Here is a 17,489-nt window from a genome sequence, read left to right as displayed (position 1 = left end):
GCACTTTTCACATAGAGCAGGTCTAGACTGTACTCTTTATTTTGCAGAGACCCAACATTTCCCCATGGGCAAGCACTTGGCAACAGCGGCAAGGAAAAACTCCCCTTTAACAGGACCCTTAAGCAGAGCCGGGCTCTAGTCTTCACCCGTGTCACTTAATTCAGATTTACATCTCTGTGGTAGTTAAAAAGCTAAGTGCCCTGTTCTAAGCACCCTGTTGGATGCTATCTAACAAGCATGGACGGTTATCATAAACCTTTACTCTCTATTCTAAATGGTGGAGGTTTGAGCTGGTGACATCTACTGTAATCAACTGCCCACATTCCCCACTTCCCACACAACCCCCTCCCTCTGACAGTCCTAAATCCTTACATACTAATTGCTCTTACATCTCTCAAAGCCACCTGTACTTTGCCAGTTGTCTGAATATCTTCAAAGAGATCCCCACCCCGTGACATTTGTGTCTGTGTACATGTCAGGTCATTGCTGTGTAAAGCGAGGGGTGTGTGTTGTGTGTCATTAGCTGTTCTCCGTCCTAGAATAAAGAAAAAAATGCATCACTCTCTTTATTCAGCGTACACAGACACACACACATCCAAACAGCACTGCTAAATAGATTCCTGGCAAACACAAGCTGTGTTGACAGGAGAGATGAGCTGCTGTTCCTGTTGCAGCTTGCCGAAGGCACAGAGCCGGGCCTGTGTTCAAAAAGAGCCGCCACTGTTGTAGCCACAAAGCCAGCAGACTTGTTGCTACTGCCTCTGCCAACACACACAAACGCACACAAACACACACACACAGAGTCATGCATTGCTGTATCAAAGGCGGCCGGGCGGGTGCTTGACTATTTGAACAGGTGATTCCCATTTACATCTGCTGACCTGATTGGCTTCATGCCTTTTAGGAAATCACACTCACTGTCAGGCAAGTCAATCACGCACTGCTAGTTTGTTGCACATTCAATTAGTTTACCATTTAACAGTAGTAATGCTGTAACGAAGACTGATTTGTTGGAGGTGTAATCATGTTGATTGTTTTTGTTGAAGATGTCAGAATTGGGAATAAATTAATATTATGTATTGGCACTACAGTTGTGTAGGGTACCTGTTTGTGACTTTGTGTCTAAAGGTATGCCGATATTTAGTGGCTGTTCTGGTATGACTGACTTGAACAAGTGCATTTCATTAGAGCTATATAATTTCATCCAGGTGGTGCTGCCTACCTGCTGACAGGTTGCCCCAGCGACTGATGATTGCTTTGTGTAAAAAGACCTGAGGTCTCCCAGAACACCCTCAGGTCAAGGTGTGATTTGAACCATTTCCTCTCAAATGCCATATTTAACCTCAGATGTTGGTCAGGGAAAAGGCTTTAGGGTTTGTGATTTCACCAAGACACAAATATTAAGTGTAAAGCAAACTCTTCCATCAAGCGTGAACAATCACTACCATTGAACACTATCACTTTAGAAGAAACCCAGACTCAATTGATCATCTTGAAGTTCTGTTGCTGCGTAGGCCTATCAACAAAACACCAAGGAAGGAGGGTGCCCACCTGATGCCCTCAGTGAAGTGTTTACTCCTACCCCCACTCAAGGAATGATCACAGATTATAATACGGGATTGTAAAACCAAGTCCTATGAGCTCAACTGATTGGATATGCAACTTGTTCGACAGGGAGGGTAAATGTCACAATCAAGAAACTGGAAACTGTCATAAGAAAGTCAAGGAGGAAACTTATAAGGATATCTTGAGTTGGGGGATGAAACCAGATGAAGAAAAGAAGAAGTGGGGAAGTAATGGAAGTGATGAAAGTAATGGAAAGGAAAATCTTGAGTCAGAGGGTGTAAACATGGTTTTACGTCCTAAAAGTTCTTTCAGTTGTGATTTTTCTCTCTGTTGTCTGATTTTACATCAGATAGCCAAGAGTGCTACGCAAGAGTAATAATGCAGTAGTCATTTCTTAAATAAAAGGGAGACAGAGTAGAGTAAAACTCTGTATCTGCTGTTACTTTCAGAAATACTGAAACAATAACAAACAACTTAAATAATAAGGATGATCATATTAACCACAGTCCCAAGCATTTTCCCCACAACTAATGAAACTTTGAAGAGGGGGACAGTAAAGCAGTACCTTGTCAGCACTCCAGGGCAGCTGCACCCCTCACCCACTGCTAGACTCTGCTCCAACTGGGGTTGTAATTACTGATGTCCTGCGAGCCCTTCACCCTGACTTCATCCATTAAAGGTCCAAAAGCCATTTTCCTAATCAGTGCTAGTAGGGGTCTGGCTCCTGGTTGGCCTCTGTGTTTTATGTCAGTGTTGCACAAGATAATCTCACTTTGATGTTTGGTAGGTAAATTGCAGTTGGCTGGACCCAGCAGAGGTGTCATCACATGGGTGTTAGTTTTGTGTTTTATGCACATGAGAAAAATACTCTGCTGTTGATGTTAAAATGACTAATGCACAGTTTCTGCTTTTCCTCCTTTTTTTGTCTCCATCAGAGGGGTACAGAGGGTTTTTGGAAGTCGGTGGCCCACTATGTGCCTCGTGAGCCAACCGAGATGAGAATCCTCAATCCCTACTTCATCCAGGAGGCCGCCTTCCAGTTCATAGGCTTGCCCTTCAACAATGGCGTGATGGGCAAAGGGGTAAGACACATGCAGACTCATAGACATAACAGCATTGATTTAAAGAACGAACAGCCAGATTTAAAGAATTGCTGTCATTAAGCCTTAAAAAAAATATTGGTATGACACTACTTGATGAAAACACACTGGTTTGCATCTTCTTTTGCAGAGTTGTTTTTTTTTAGGGGAAATTTGCTTAAACATTGTAGCTAATCACATTTTTATGGAAAGTGAGTGTACCAAAAAATCAAGAAAAATGCACACGCATAGCATTTGCATTGTTTTTGAAGGGAAACAAATAAACTGAAAAATCTGGATGCTGGATGAGTCAATCCAGACTTGGGCTGCATCAAACAAGTATTTTGATAATTGTTTATTGTAATACTCTACAGCACATTGTTCTGTCATAACCGCACAGGAAACCTTCAATGAACATAACTCATTACTACTACAGTGGAGCCAAGATCAGAGGAAGACAGCATGTGTCTTTTTTGAATTATTGATTGAAGAAAAAATACAAATATAACATAATCTGCTGTTTCATGAGGAATGTTTGTCACTCAGGACAGGAACTCCAGGGAACAGTTGTAACAGAGCTTTGGATTCAAATTTACTTTTTGTTAAAGTGGTTTCTAAAGATGCCTCGCAGATGATGACATGATCTGCTCCTCACTTGTATTTTACCTCAGTACTTCTGTACTTTTATAGGCTTTCTTGAACATTCTTAACCGCAGAATGCAGCATCCCTCCACCATTTTCAAAATGCAGAAAAGGAGAAAGAAAGTAAATTAAGAGGAAACACCAAACAATTTCTTAACTTTGACATTGCAGACTTGTTGAATAGCTGCTGCAACCCTGTTCTACATTGAATTTTACCATTTTGTTTGATTTGAGGTTGATATATGTTCTTGACTCATGAATCATGTTTGTCTTGACATGAGACTGCTGTCTCAGTTATGTGCTTGTGTGTTTTGTTGGAAAGTAGAGAGGGAATATTGTTAGAGAATTGGAGGGGACATGAGGAGTGTATCACCATAACTCTGCCCTCTGGGTCCACCAGAACACCCCTGCATGAACTCCACTCTGCAACATGTGTTCAACATGTGGGCATCTGGCCTGTGTGTGTGTGTGTGTGTGTATGAATGAGAGTGGTGTGGTCATTTGTGTGTGCGCATTTGTGTTTGTGTCTGGGTGTTTGCAGTGCTGTCTCATACAATACAAGCTGTGGAGTTGTATGATTTAGCATTTTTTTTCTCCTAGCACATTTTCCTGTCTCTCTCCTGACCATCATAGTGTATGTTTATGTCTGTGGAAATTAATGAGTAGGTCTATTTGTTATACAAGTGTTTATGTTGAGTGTCTATGAGCGTGTGTGTAAATTAATCTGTATTAGAACACACAGTAGGGGGTTGACCAGCTGCTGGTTCAGCTCCACCTACCCCGAGGGCTGCAAATCAGGGTAATGGTTTAAATGGGGCCTCCCTTCACTCTTTCTTCTGCACCCGCTTTTTTCTTTTTTTTTTTTCTTCTAACAACACACACACAAGCTGTACCCCCCAGATCTCTGGCAGCCCAAGGCGGTTAGGAAGCACAGTTCAACCCTGTAGATCACTGTGTCGTAGCAGGGGTCGCGTCTTAAAAGTAATAGTTAATCACCAAGTGCTCAAAGTCAGTTAGCAGCAGTGGAGGAGAACAAAGACAGAGGTACAAAGGAGGGAGGGAAGCAGATACAGGAGTGGACATCTGTCTCTTAACCAGTGTCAGAAATTCAAAATTGACTAAAAATGAAAACACGACACATGTTTTAGTTTATATCAATCCATGTGTTTATCAAAATAAATTCCTATTGACAAATGCACACTGTATTCCTCAAAAAATAATTGTCTCTCAGTACATGAAGTAAATGGTGTATGTGAGCTGTAATTGTCTGACAGCCTGTGTCTCTTTCTTCACTACAGAACATTCCAACATTAGGGACAGTTGCCATAACGATGGCACTACATAACTGTGATGAGGTGGCGGTGGCTGGTTTTGGCTACGACATGAACACGCCCCACGCACCCCTGCACTATTACGAGACTGTCAAAATGTCAGCCATTAAAGAGGTGAGTGTTTGAACAGTTCAACGCAGCACTTCTTTCACTGCAGAATCTTTTTTTGGGCTTTGTTTGGCGCTAATCAAAAAGTTAAAATCTTCAGTTTTAGAAGGTGGAACTCTTAAATTACCAAATTTAAAAATGAAATCAGGTGTGACATTCTCCCCCATGTGAAAGAGAACAATGCATTATGGCTTCTTCCTCCCTGAAGAATAAAAAACTGTAATCTCTGATGAGGAGGGACCACCACTTGTGTGGAGGAGGGTGAGGGGGGATTTAAACTGGCCTGCAGCCAAAATACATTCACTAAAAAGCATTCACTCTTTAATCTGATGGTAATATTAGCCAAGGAATTATGCATTAACTTAACTTCTCTTAGGTTCTGTTTTTACATCCAGTGATATGACAGTTTAAACTTGATGAACATCATGAAAAATGTATGGAAGTGCACTAAAGGGAGTCATTAAGGACCGCTGATCCGCTCTCCCCATGCCTGCTCTCAATCATCAATAGTTCTTTATTTTCTGGATGTGTTCCCGATTATTTTAAGACTGCTAGTGTCCAGCCACTTCTCAAAAAACGTGGTTCTGATCCCTCTGACCATAGCAACTATACACCGATTTCTAAGCTTCTGTTCATATCAAAAATCCTCAAGAAAATCGTCTCAAATCAAATGCTGGAGGTCTTGATCAGTAACAATATTTTTGAAAAACTCCAATCAGGTTTCCGGCAGCAACACAGCACAGAGACTGCTCTTGTAAGAGTTGTCAATGATATCTTGATGAAGGCTGATGCAGGATGATTGCTCGATACTGGTTCCGCTTGATCTTATCGCCGCTCCTCATACTTTTCTTACAGAAAATTCATTGTGTCTGTTGATGGCTTTACCTCCCCTCAAGCATCGTCTACGTGTGGGGTGCCACGGGGCTCCACTCTAGGACCAATTTTACTTTCTCTTTATGTACTGCGTTGGGCAACATTATCAAACAGCATGATATTTAATTTCATTGCTATGCTGATGATAATCAGCTGTACTTGTCCTGCAAACCTTCTGAATCATCTAGGTTATCTAAAGCTATATAAGTTTATGCTAGCAGATAATAAACAACAAAATGAATCTCTGTTATACTTTACTTCATAATAGCATTAATATATGCCATCACTTAAATCAGGATCTCCGGACATTGAGAGCTCAGCAGCTGCTTGCCTTGTCAGTCTGTGAAATTCTAATGTTAGCTAAAATAAGCTAATGTTAGCTCAACAGCCATAGGGAAGACTGAGAGCTGTCAGAAAGATTCATTTACATGATATTGCCAGCTTTATTGTCACACGTGACTTGCTAAGTTTGTATTTATTGCCATTAGTAGACAGTTACATAGCACTCATCACTAAATATGATTCCACTTTTGAATGTAATAAGTAGAATGCTGATTAAAATATTTGTCAGTGGCACAGTTAGACCCTGGGATGTACTTAATCACCCTATTTTTTGTTCCATATGATTTTTAATTTCCTAAAACGTTTCTTTTGTTTAGAGTAATGGAAAATGAAAACAGACAAAACTATAAACTAGATTAAAACTAAAAAAAAAAAAAAGTAAAACTGAAACAAAAACTTAATCATAATCCAGAAAACAGAAACTAAAACATTAAAAATTTAAATTTGAGTGGTACTGGTCTTTTTTTTTCTGTCAGTGCTTTGTTTGAACAATCATTTTCTAAATGCCTTCATGACAGATCGCTCTCCTCTCCATCAGTCAAGTCTTCCTCCCGCTGTTTACACTGAAACCCAGTGGAATCAAAGATGTCACCCATGTGCTGACGTGTGTAAACCATGAGCTCAGTATGATGATAACCTTTTTTTAAACTCCCAGTGAACCTTTGGCATTTATTATCATCATCTTCATCAACGTTGTCATCATCAGCCACACATGGTTAATTAATGGGAAAAGTTTTGGCTTTATTGTTTGGAACTCTTAACCACTGCCAGTCCCAGGGGTTGTTTGATTTTACAGCTGCTGAGCTGTGAAATCAACCACATATTATTCCACTGCTTTGGAGAAAGAGCCTGTTTCCTATTTGGTTGGATGCTTTAAAGCTCCACGGAAATCATGTGACCTGACAAACTATATAAAAATTGATGAAAAAATGTTACATTCATCACTTGAGACGCTGCAGTGCTGCTGAGGTCACCTGCTGTGGCGTATGAGAAGCTAGATTTTTATTCTATCCTCAGTTCTGTTATCTTGAAGATGATTAAAGTTATAATTGATTCAGTTAAAGCTGCTATGATCGATATTTTTATATTAACAATGGAACAAATGTGTGTATGTGAACGGGGTTGCTCGTAGTGATGAACCCACAGAGAATCATCACCCAACTCCGCAGTATAACTCGGTGCTACAGAGCTTTCGGTGACTTTTAACTTATGGTTTGGATTTTACAGCCTGCAACTTTACTGTTTTGATCCACTCATCAACCTCATTTCCAACTGCAAAAATGCTCTGTTTCCCCACTGTACCCACTGTTGCCTGCCAGCACCAAACAGCAGACAGACAGTTAACGACTGAAGAAATTGGAGCATTTAGCAGCTGAAGAGCCAGATATTTCCCTCAGGAGTTAGTGGAGAGCAAAACAGAGATCAAAGGAGAATGCTAATGTTGCTACATATCTGCTTGATGTCTAAGGAAAGTGGAAATACACAGAATGTTAAAGTCCTACTGAAATGAGTTTCATATTGAAAAGCTTAAAGGGAAACTTCTATATTTTTCAACCTGGACCCTATTTTCCCATCTTTTTGTGGCTAAGTGACTAATGGGGACAACAATTTTTGAAATTGGTCCAGTATTGAGAGCACTGTAGCCAGCAGCCACAAAATGAGCTGTAATGTAATCCTTTGGGGCAATGGCGTCCCATCAATGTCCGTCCACTAAATGTGCTTGTTTTTGCCACTGACAGGCTCAGATTGTTATTATAAGTGTGTGACAACATTATGGAGACGACCAAACAGAGAAATAAAACGGTTTTCTTTCCTTTCGCTTGATCTGGTCTGTTTGTTATTTTGTCTAACCGAGTCTCACTCAAGGAGAAGTCTTGTTCTGAGAGTCGAGTTGTTGTCGAAATCAGCTAAATATTCAGCCACGACAGAGTTAGAGAGAGGAGTGCCGGGAGGAGTTTGTTATGTTGGAGTACAGAAAACGTAGCGTAGTGTTACCTAAAAGATTTTCAAAGTCATGGCTGAATATTATATAAAGTTTCCCTTTTAAAAACTGCAAAGGTAAGGATCAGTCAGTTTAGTTACTAAATGATGGTGGTCCTTATTCTTCAACATCACTGCCAACAAAACATTTTCTGCCCTTAACTGTAAGTTATATTTACCAGCACACAGTTGTGCCCTTGGCTCAGCTGTCAATCAAACACGTTCCCTGACCTGCCTGTCCAGAGGTTGGGAGACTACAGAAGCATTTCTGATTTATCTGAGGACCTTTTTTTCTTCCTTTGTAATGATAAAAATGTTGAACAATTTATTTTAAAATCACTTTGATATGATTTTTAACTGCAAAAAAGGATGAGCTATTGTGATTTTAATTGGACTGTAAACACAACAGCCCTGTTTCCTATGTTGATTTCCAACACAACTGCAGCTTGTTGTTCTTTGTGGTCCTGGTGCACCCCATCCCACAGTGGAGGGAGGTCTGACTCAGACAGACCTGGAGCTTATAGGGAGAGTCTTACACTGAATCTGAGTCTTACAAGGCCCAACCTAGCTCTCCTCTTTTCTCCTCCTATTCCCCCCTGTGTGTTGCTTCCTCCACCCTTTGCCTCCTTCATTTGCTCTCTGGCTGTTCCTTCGTCTCCGCATCCCAAAGCAGCACACAGGAACCTCCGGCTCTGGTTACACATCAGCCCAGTGGATTGAATCCTCATAGCACGGCAGGGAGGAAAACTGATCCAGTGTGGCTTTACATATATATATGTACACCCACACAAGTCCCAGCAGGCATGTACATCAGTACATAGAGTAATACTTTTGGTATAAAGGCTGTTGAATATGGCCTCCTCAGTACAATGTACAGTAGACTCAGGTTTTCCTTCTGAAGTATTCTCTCAATGGTCATAAGTTACCTGATCAGTTATCCTCCTCCTGTAGCTGTGATTGTATTTATGACTCTGAATTTGTTCTCTCCTCTAATTCTCCCACAGTCATGGACACACAACATAGCTAAGGAGAAGGAGTTCCTCCGCAAGCTAGTGAAGGCCAATGTCATCACAGACCTGACCAACGGTATCTGAGTTTACACCCACCCAGTCTCCTTCTGCCTTTCCCAAAGGACTCCAAAACAGGAAGCTGGGAAATGGATCAACTTTGGGAGAAAGAACCCTTAAAGTCTGGGTGGCCTGCACACTGCCGGGGTTTTTATATCAAAGGAGATTATTTTAAAAATGAAAAAGATACAGGAGGGTTTTTGTGGAGTGATGCACACACATGTGCCTTCTGAACCAAAGACTCCTGCTGATAGAAGCAGGGGGCGACGTGGGGAGGACTGGATCTGCCCGGTTCCTGTCTTATCAAAAGGACAGTTGCCGGAAAGCTCCGGCGCTGGCCCCACACTTCAGCGTTTGACGTTTGCCACTTCAAACCCCCGAGTATCACATGAATGAATCGCATGAGCAGAGGTGACATGGTGACAGATGTCAGGATTTCTATTGACTTACGGGACTGAAGAGAAACGGAATTTTTTTTTAAAAAAAGGACTGAAACAGAGAGCACGCAGGGATTGGGTCGAGCATTAGCAGTGCCAAACGTACCTCGAACAAGGGAGAGGTGGTCCTCCTCTCCTTTTGTTGCCTGAATGTATTCACCTTCCTCAGTGTAAATATCAAAGATTTTTACTGTGCTACAAGCTACAGCAGCGCCCTCCCCTCCCCCCCACCTGCCATTTGTCCATTCATTCACTTTTTTTTACTGTCTGTCCAGAGTCCAAAGTTAACACTTGCCAAGCCAGATGACAGGAGGTAAATCAGTGAGGGTCACCTGTCACACTGGCTGGTTTACACTATCGTTCAAGTGTTTTAGAAATATACAGACATCAGTGTTTGAGGATTTGTTCATATTTGCTGCCGTGTTGACCTCTGTAAACTCACTGGAATCAAATCAAAGCAGTAACTCCGAAAACCTGGCTGTTGCTGCCTGTTAAGCTGACTCTGCACAGAATGGTTACGTCTGTTTCCTGATGTCTTGATGGCAGCTCGCATCAGTTGAGAGGCCAAGTTTTAAATTAAAACTAAATCTGCTTGTTTTAGTAATCATTTTAGCTTTATCAGATTCTTTACAAGCAGTGGCGCTGAGAACAGGTATGAGGAAAAAGGTATATGAATTATTTTGGTCTAAATTATTTTTATTGTGGGACTTTAATTTTATATAGTTTACCAGCTCTGACATGTGAAGCCCTGAAGTTGAGCAATGCAGCATCTCTCTCTTCCACTTCTACGTCTCTATGTAAATCCTTCTTCCTCTCAGTTCATTCATGTCACGGTACAGTCTTCACCGCTTCATCAGCTGTTGAGACATACAGTAACATGTCCTGTCCTGGTCAAAGATATCACAGACTGTCCGTATGCCGGATCCCTCTTCCATCTTCCTTATTGCTGCAGGTTTCCTTGTTCTTCAGTAATTGGTGAAATCTTGGATTGTAGAATATAAATATATATATTTTTGTTTTAGGTTGATTTTAAATTATTTATTTCGTTACAAGGTCCCAGCGTTTTGGTCACAGGCAGGCCTGCTTTCTGTTGTTTTGTTCAGAGGAAACACAAAAGTTTGTGTTTCTTTTGAATTCACCACCATGTGCTTCCTCAGAGACTGCATCATCTTTTTAAGTTTGTGGCATGTTTAAATCCATACATGAGTCTGTCTTTAATTGGCTTAATGTTGAATGTTGTTAAGTCAGCAGCCTTTTATTTCTTTGCTTTGTGCTCTTTTGTGACAATGGACATACAATAGCAATTTTTTTTTTTTTTAATTTCTTGGCAAAATTTAGAGAATCTGCAAGTTGTGAGTGAATCGCCACGTTCAGTTTAAATCAACGTTACATGTGTTGATCACGCCTTTGCACTTTGATGGCATGGTCACATTTGCCACGTGGTTGTCAGTATTTTGACACTGCATAAGCGCAGCAGTTGTTCAGTATTACACAATCAAACCTTTTACTTCTCCTTTGGCTCCCCCCCTCCTCAAAAAAAAAAACAACAATGTGAGAATGTCACATTGTCACATTTATGTTTGCCTGTCAGTTGAACATATGAATGCGATAATCAGATTTATGTAGTGACGGTGCATTTTAAATACTGCTTCACAAAAGCAGTTTTCTTGTTTTACCGTTTTTTTTTTAATTACTTCATCACATGACGGTTTAATGGGATTTTCAACTATTTTCTGTATCTATTTTTTCTCTGGAAGTGCGTACTTACTGTACACACACACACACACACACATACAGGCTCACTTCCATTCCTCTCAATCAGTAAGCTGCTGTTATGTCTGTTATGTTGCTACATTTTTTTCATTTCACAAACACTGCTGGGATCATTCAGTCAGTCCTGTCAGAACGGGCTGCTGGGTTTGAATGAATGCATCACTTTTTGCGTAAATAGGCCCTGCTTGGGACCTTCAGAGCAAAGGTACAGGGAACAGCTGACCATTGCACTATCATGAGGCGCTCTCAGCGCCTTACACCTCATCATATGGAAACTGTAGCGGGGAGTTTGACACAGGAAAGTAACCGCAGCCGATCAGCTGCAGGTCAGGACAGGTCACTCATTCCTGTGATTTGGGACCAGTCCAATTCATATCTGTGGTGTGTAAACAGCACGTTATATACAGTAAAGTACGACTTGAAGCCCCCATAATGGTGGTTTTGTATGTTTTAGCCACAAATCCACATATATGTTGGCTGCTATACAGCAATTGTTTTGTCTTGTCTGCGGTTGCGTATGTTTGTGTAAAGGATTTGATTTTCAGACAACATGGCTCATCAGTGCTATGTTTTCCGGCAGCTGACTGTTTATGCTCAATTGTCAGAGTCCTTGAATGCACCAGCAAGGACAGCCACACTATCATATCATGATAATATGTGACTTACCAAAAAGAAGGCGACTGTCATAGATAACATATCATTAACAACTTTGATTTTTCTGAAGGTAGACTTTCAGTACTAAAATGTTTGGAAACCACTCACATCTTGTCGTATGTCTTGGAAAATGGTCATTCATAATGTAAAATATGTACAATTTGTACTCGGCAGGATAAAACGTGCCAAACCACCAGTATGGTCTTTAAAGGTTTGAGACTAAGCAGATCCTTTGTTGGATTAAGCCCTATTCTTTTTTTTTTTTTTTTTTCCACGGTTTTGAATTTTTATGAATGCTGGAGGTGTTCAGATGGATTGGGCCCAAATCCTTTCCTCTAATAACCTGTTCATAATAAAGCAGAATGTATTCGCTTCGAGCATTTCATTTCATCATATTTATAAACCTTTTTTGTTTCTTTTAACATTTGACCATCATCAGTGGGAAGTCAAAAGTTATGTGATCAAAATAAAGTGTTTTTTTATATACAGTTATAAATGGCATTCTGCAACTCAATAAATACATTTGTAAAGGATATTTGCCTGTGCATGTTTGCATCTTTTGATGGATTCTGCGGAGCATCTGGACACATTTTTCCCAAACAGCTCAACAGTAATTTTCTGTTTTGTTTTTCTTTACAGTCTACTTTTCTGTTTTATCTCAACAGACGTACTTTTCATCCTTGCTTCTGTCTAAATGTGACAGCTGATGCTCTTTGCAGATGGCTCTTCAGAGTGTAGCCTTCAATTCCACTGTCTACTGTGCTTATAGTCGATGGGGCCTCATATGCAGCGTACCACAGGTATTATTATACCGTCTGTGTGTCCATTAGTCTGTTTGAGAGGTTACAAACTGCAGGAAGCTCACAGTAAAGATGAAGGAGGGATGGAACGGAGGAGCGTGGAGAAGGGGATTTCCTCTCCTGCTCTGTACTCTGTATCTCCTACCTGCAGAGCTAAGAGGAAATCATTTTTCAATCCCCATCCACAGGACTTCCTCCCTAATGTACTCTCCTTTTCTCTTGTGTGTTTATGTCTGTCCCTCTCCGACTGTCACTTTCCCCTCCCCAAAACTCCCCTCATCCCCCACCCTTTATTTTGCTGTCCGTTCCCATCTCTGTGCTGTGTATTTCTCTCTCTTCACCTGCTCAACTCTGAGATGGATCTTGTTTCATTGCTGTAGCCATGAGGGACCCATTGGAGACCTGTTGTGGGGTTAGAGTGCATGCACGCACACACACACAAACTATTCAGCTGCAGCCGTGAAACTCTCACTCACATTCACACACCACAACATCACCATAAACCAGAGGAGTATTGTTCGTCCAGCTGCGGCTGCTGTAAGTCAGTATTGGTGTGAGGTGAGAGAGGACAAGACGCCAAGGGCCCTTAAAGCACCGCTGGACCGTCCCATCCTGCTGTTAATGGGGTTCCAGAAACTTCAACCTCACACACACACACACACACGTTACGCCTCACCGGTCACCAAAACCTCCCCGAGCTCTGACTACTCTGACTCAACAGATTTCCTGACCTGCACTGGGTGGGACTGAATGCTCGCTCCCTCACGCCTCTGGCAGGAGGATATTTGCCACCTGGGATTGCCCCGAGGCAGCTGGCTGAGCGGCTGGAGGCGGTCGTTCCTGTTCGTCCGGCAGACAGGGGTATGAACGCGCCTGCACCTCTTCAGCCGACGGGCCTTTTATTCTCGGCGACAGGTTCCCCGCCCCACCTCCTCTCTGTAGGGTTGGAACGGAGAGGCCATGACCTCCGGGCCTGAAATTTAAACTCCTCGTAAAAAGAGTTGGAATGGGGAGAGAAAACACCCATTCAGACACCCATGCAGGAAGACAGGGCCCTTTTCTCCCTGTGTTTACTTAATGCTGGTTCAGCTGAGATGAGGGAAAACAACATACCCTCCACACCGTGTCCCACATTCAGTCAGTTTACCTTTGTCTCTGCATGTGACACGCCTACAGGCCTGTTCAGGATGACAGAAATCTTTGAAGATGACACTGAATTGTTAAAAGATGTCAAGACCTTGTGTTGGATGTTTCCGATTTCTGTTTCTCTACAATGCTGCAATGGAAACATCACAAAAACAAGTGCTCAGAGGCAAGAAGCAAGTTAGAAACATCTGTAAGTTTGAACATCTGTAAATCAGAAAACACTTCATTCAGTCAGCGATGTATCCTTTAAGATGAAGTATGAGAGGAAGACAGAACAAATTACTGTCTCTGCTCCTTATGAATAGCGCATTTTACAACACAGAGACTGCAAAATAAGACTCAAATGTAACTACTGTAGATTCAGTTCTGAACAGCTGTAAAGTTGACGATAATGTGTTCATTCATGCTGACGTCATCTTTATTTTTATCCAGCTGACAAAATCATTTTTGTGTCTGCAACTAACTACAGTTTTAAATGAAGTCAGTCAGAAAGTAGTGGGAAAAGTGTCCATTTAAATTTCCCAGCCCAACATCTTCAATTTAGTTGTTTTGACAAACTGAAAACCCAAAAATCTTTGACAAATATAACGTTCTGGAACTTTTGACCATATCACATGATCTTTATCAGCAGGTGGTGTTTGCCCAGGTGTCATGGATTTGTAGATGTTCAAATTTCAGTTTTTTCTTAGCACTTTAAGGATTTCTCGTCCATGTTGACTTAAAGTCCAACTGAAATGAACTTGCATTTTTAGTCTACTGTAGCATACATATCTGCTCTGTAAATCAGTGTTCTCCTGAGAAAAAAAACAGAAACCAAAAGGAAGAAAATTTTTATTTTAAATTCTTTGATTTCATGATTGTGCCCCCTAATTTTTCATTACTTTAATTAACCATTCAGATAACGTGGCGTGTCATCGGCAGAGCAGACGGTCACACTGAGCCTGATAGCATCCTGCTACGCAACACAAGAGCCCTCTGGACAACCCACATTAGCTTTCCTGCTAAAGCCTCCTTCTTATTTAACTTGCAAACATGGACGCACATCTTGTCCTGCACCTTAGCTTGATGAATGAGCCAAACATTCACCAGGGAAAAGTGCACTGCTAACATCAGTTAGTATGCTATTTAGCTAATTAGCTGCTCAGCTGCAGCACATTAAACATGTTAACATGCATGAAAATGTACTTCGGACCTGTTAGATGCTGTTTTGGTCATTGCTCTTCAAAATCCCTGTTAGCAACACACTGTCTGACTATGACGTGTAACTAAGGCAGTTTGTTTACTTTGTTCTGTACAGTGTAACAGCAGTAGCCTGCCAGCGAACGTCAATCAAACAAGCCTCCAACATGCCCGCCCAGCCAGCAGAGACAAAAAGGCGCCTTTCTGATATTTCCCCAAAGACCTTTTTTCATCATTCTAATGGTTCAAAACTATTAACATTTTAAAAAAAAACATGTTGACATTATTTTTGACTGCAAAGAGGGATGATTGAAGGTGACATCAGTTGGACCTAAAAAGTTTAAAGTTCATTCTTGACCTGTGAAAGTAGCTATTCTGGAGCTTTCGATCATATCGCATGATGATGAGCATATGGTTTGCAACTAAATTGACCTTGCAGTGAGATTATTTTGTCAGCTGCAAGGTCAAGAATGAATTTTTCATCTAAATTTAAAAGTCAACATGCACCAGAAGTCCTTAAAGTGCTCAGAACCAGAAATTTGGAAATTTATAATAATCTATAATTTTATGACAACTGGGCAAACCCCATCTGCTGAAGATCATGTGATATAACAGAAAGCTCCAGAACAGCTACTAAATGGATCTTGTGGTGAGATTATTGAAATTGATATAAAACAAAAAACAACAATTATTTATTATATATTTTGGTTAATAAATGAATTAAATGGTAAATTGATTATCAAAAATGATGCCAATTCAGGTATCTATTCATGAGATAAGAATAAGGCCAGAGTGACATACTGAAGTCTCACCACTGCTCACTGTAGCTCCCATGCTTTGTATTCTGCTCACCCTCCATCCATCCACATTATAACGCCTCTAATCAAGCCACACGCTGGTGCTTTGCTTTATGATTTGTTTGTATGAACAGTGATCCAAACAAATCTGGAGGACGGCTGTGGGAACGCAGCCTTGAAATGCTCTGATGAAGTGTAAATCACTGCAGAGATGATTATCTGTGCTACATTCACTTGTTCAGCTAATGTGGAAACGTGTTGTTATGGAGCTCACTGTTTTCACTTTCTAGCTATGACTTTGTCCCACAGATTTGGCTTTGTTTTGCAGATTTGGCCAGGGGGCTTTTGGACAGTTTTGCTGGATGAGGGGAGTTCCACTTGAAAAGTGAAAACAAACTTGGGAGCTGGAAGAGGCCCAAGAAAGAAAGGCACCTTTGGATGGAGAGAGCACAAAAGGGACAGAGAGGAAGGACAACATTGAGGGCAGTGACCTGTGCCTCCCGAAAAAAACTGGAGAAACCTTGGAGGGAATTTAAAAAACCTCTAACTGTCCTTTACATCTGGAGAGCCACTCTACTCTCTCCTTTCTGTCTTTCTGTCACCACCCAAAATCTCACCCTCTCCCCTATCCAGTCCTGAACTTGCATGGACTTAAAGCAGCTCCAGAGGCCCAGACCAGCACCCTGTATCCATGGAAACCGCCATGCATGGACATCCTAAAGCAACAGCAGCACTTTCTTGAGAATAAAAAGTCAACCTTCAATAAATAAATAGTACAAATCATAAAAATCTAATATCTCCCAGTTAAAAATGTTGTCCTCATAAATTCAGTTTTAAATTTTTAGAAGGAAATGAAGAAATTCCACAACAGCCGGCATCATGTTCCTGGAACTTGAGAGGAGGTGTGTACTAAACCTGTGTGTGTGTGTGTTTGTGTGTGTTGAAGATATATGTGTGTTGTGCTTGCATGGGGTTTTACTGTGGGTGTACAAACAGTGTCAAGCTGCAAAGCCTCTTACAATGCTGAACCAGTTCATCGCCATCACTCACAGTGATGGATGACACACTTCTGAAAAGCACACACACACACACACACTTCTTAAATTTGTGGGGCTGGGTGCAGCGTGGTGCCCTCTGCAGAAACTATGTGTGCCACCCGCCTACTGTCTTGAGTTTACACAGTGATTCATTTTATTGAGGACATTTTTCACTCTGGGGGTTATTATCTGATCTTTTTAAGAGGGGAGGACTGGCATGATTTGACAGCCAAATCAGTGTGATGTGTGTTATAATGTTTCAAGTGTGTTTAAGGAGTAAAGTAGGTCTCTGTGTTTTGGTTAATATCAGGAAAAGAAAGTTTTGTACATCTTTTTCATGAGTCTGTCTTCTTGATCTCTCATTTAATTGCCCTCCTGTTGTTATTGAGCTCATCCTTATTATCTGACGGTACATTCCTGCATGTCATGCGCCTCAGCTGTGTGCATTGTTGCCTTGTTGGTCGCTACTATTAATAGCGCCGTGGCAAAGACCAGGGATCCTCCCTGCATTTGTCTCTGCCTCGGCGCGAAGAGTGGGCCCGGAGAGGAAAGCTAAGGAGCTGTTTACCCAGCCTTTGTACTCGGCGGGCCTCAGTGTTTGCCCTGCAGGGAGTGCCTCAGCTGGTGGACCTTTCCGTGTGTCGGAGGGTGGAGGGTGGAGAGGGGACCGGGCGGGCC

The 17,489-nt window shown here is 41.5% G+C and overlaps 1 protein-coding gene across 8 annotated transcripts in view; it reads left to right on the top strand.

Moving 5' to 3' along the window:
* Positions 1-12,385, top strand: part of st3gal3b (ST3 beta-galactoside alpha-2,3-sialyltransferase 3b) — a 45,416-nt gene extending 33,031 nt beyond the window's left edge. For all 8 annotated transcript variants that reach the window (XM_044367806.1, XM_044367811.1, XM_044367810.1 and 5 more), the window contains 3 exons: positions 2,502-2,648; positions 4,586-4,732; positions 8,926-12,385. In XM_044367806.1, coding sequence (XP_044223741.1) covers positions 2,502-2,648; positions 4,586-4,732; positions 8,926-9,015 — 384 coding nt within the window. In that variant the 3' untranslated portion in view covers positions 9,016-12,385. The remainder of the gene's footprint in view (positions 1-2,501; positions 2,649-4,585; positions 4,733-8,925) is intronic.
* The last annotated feature ends 5,104 nt before the right edge of the window (positions 12,386-17,489 follow it).

Source organism: Thunnus albacares, chromosome 12 (assembly GCF_914725855.1).
Source record: "Thunnus albacares chromosome 12, fThuAlb1.1, whole genome shotgun sequence".
NCBI lineage: Eukaryota > Metazoa > Chordata > Actinopteri > Scombriformes > Scombridae > Thunnus > Thunnus albacares.
Note: the sequence above shows the minus strand (reverse complement) of the source record. Positions and strands in the feature narration are given on the sequence as shown.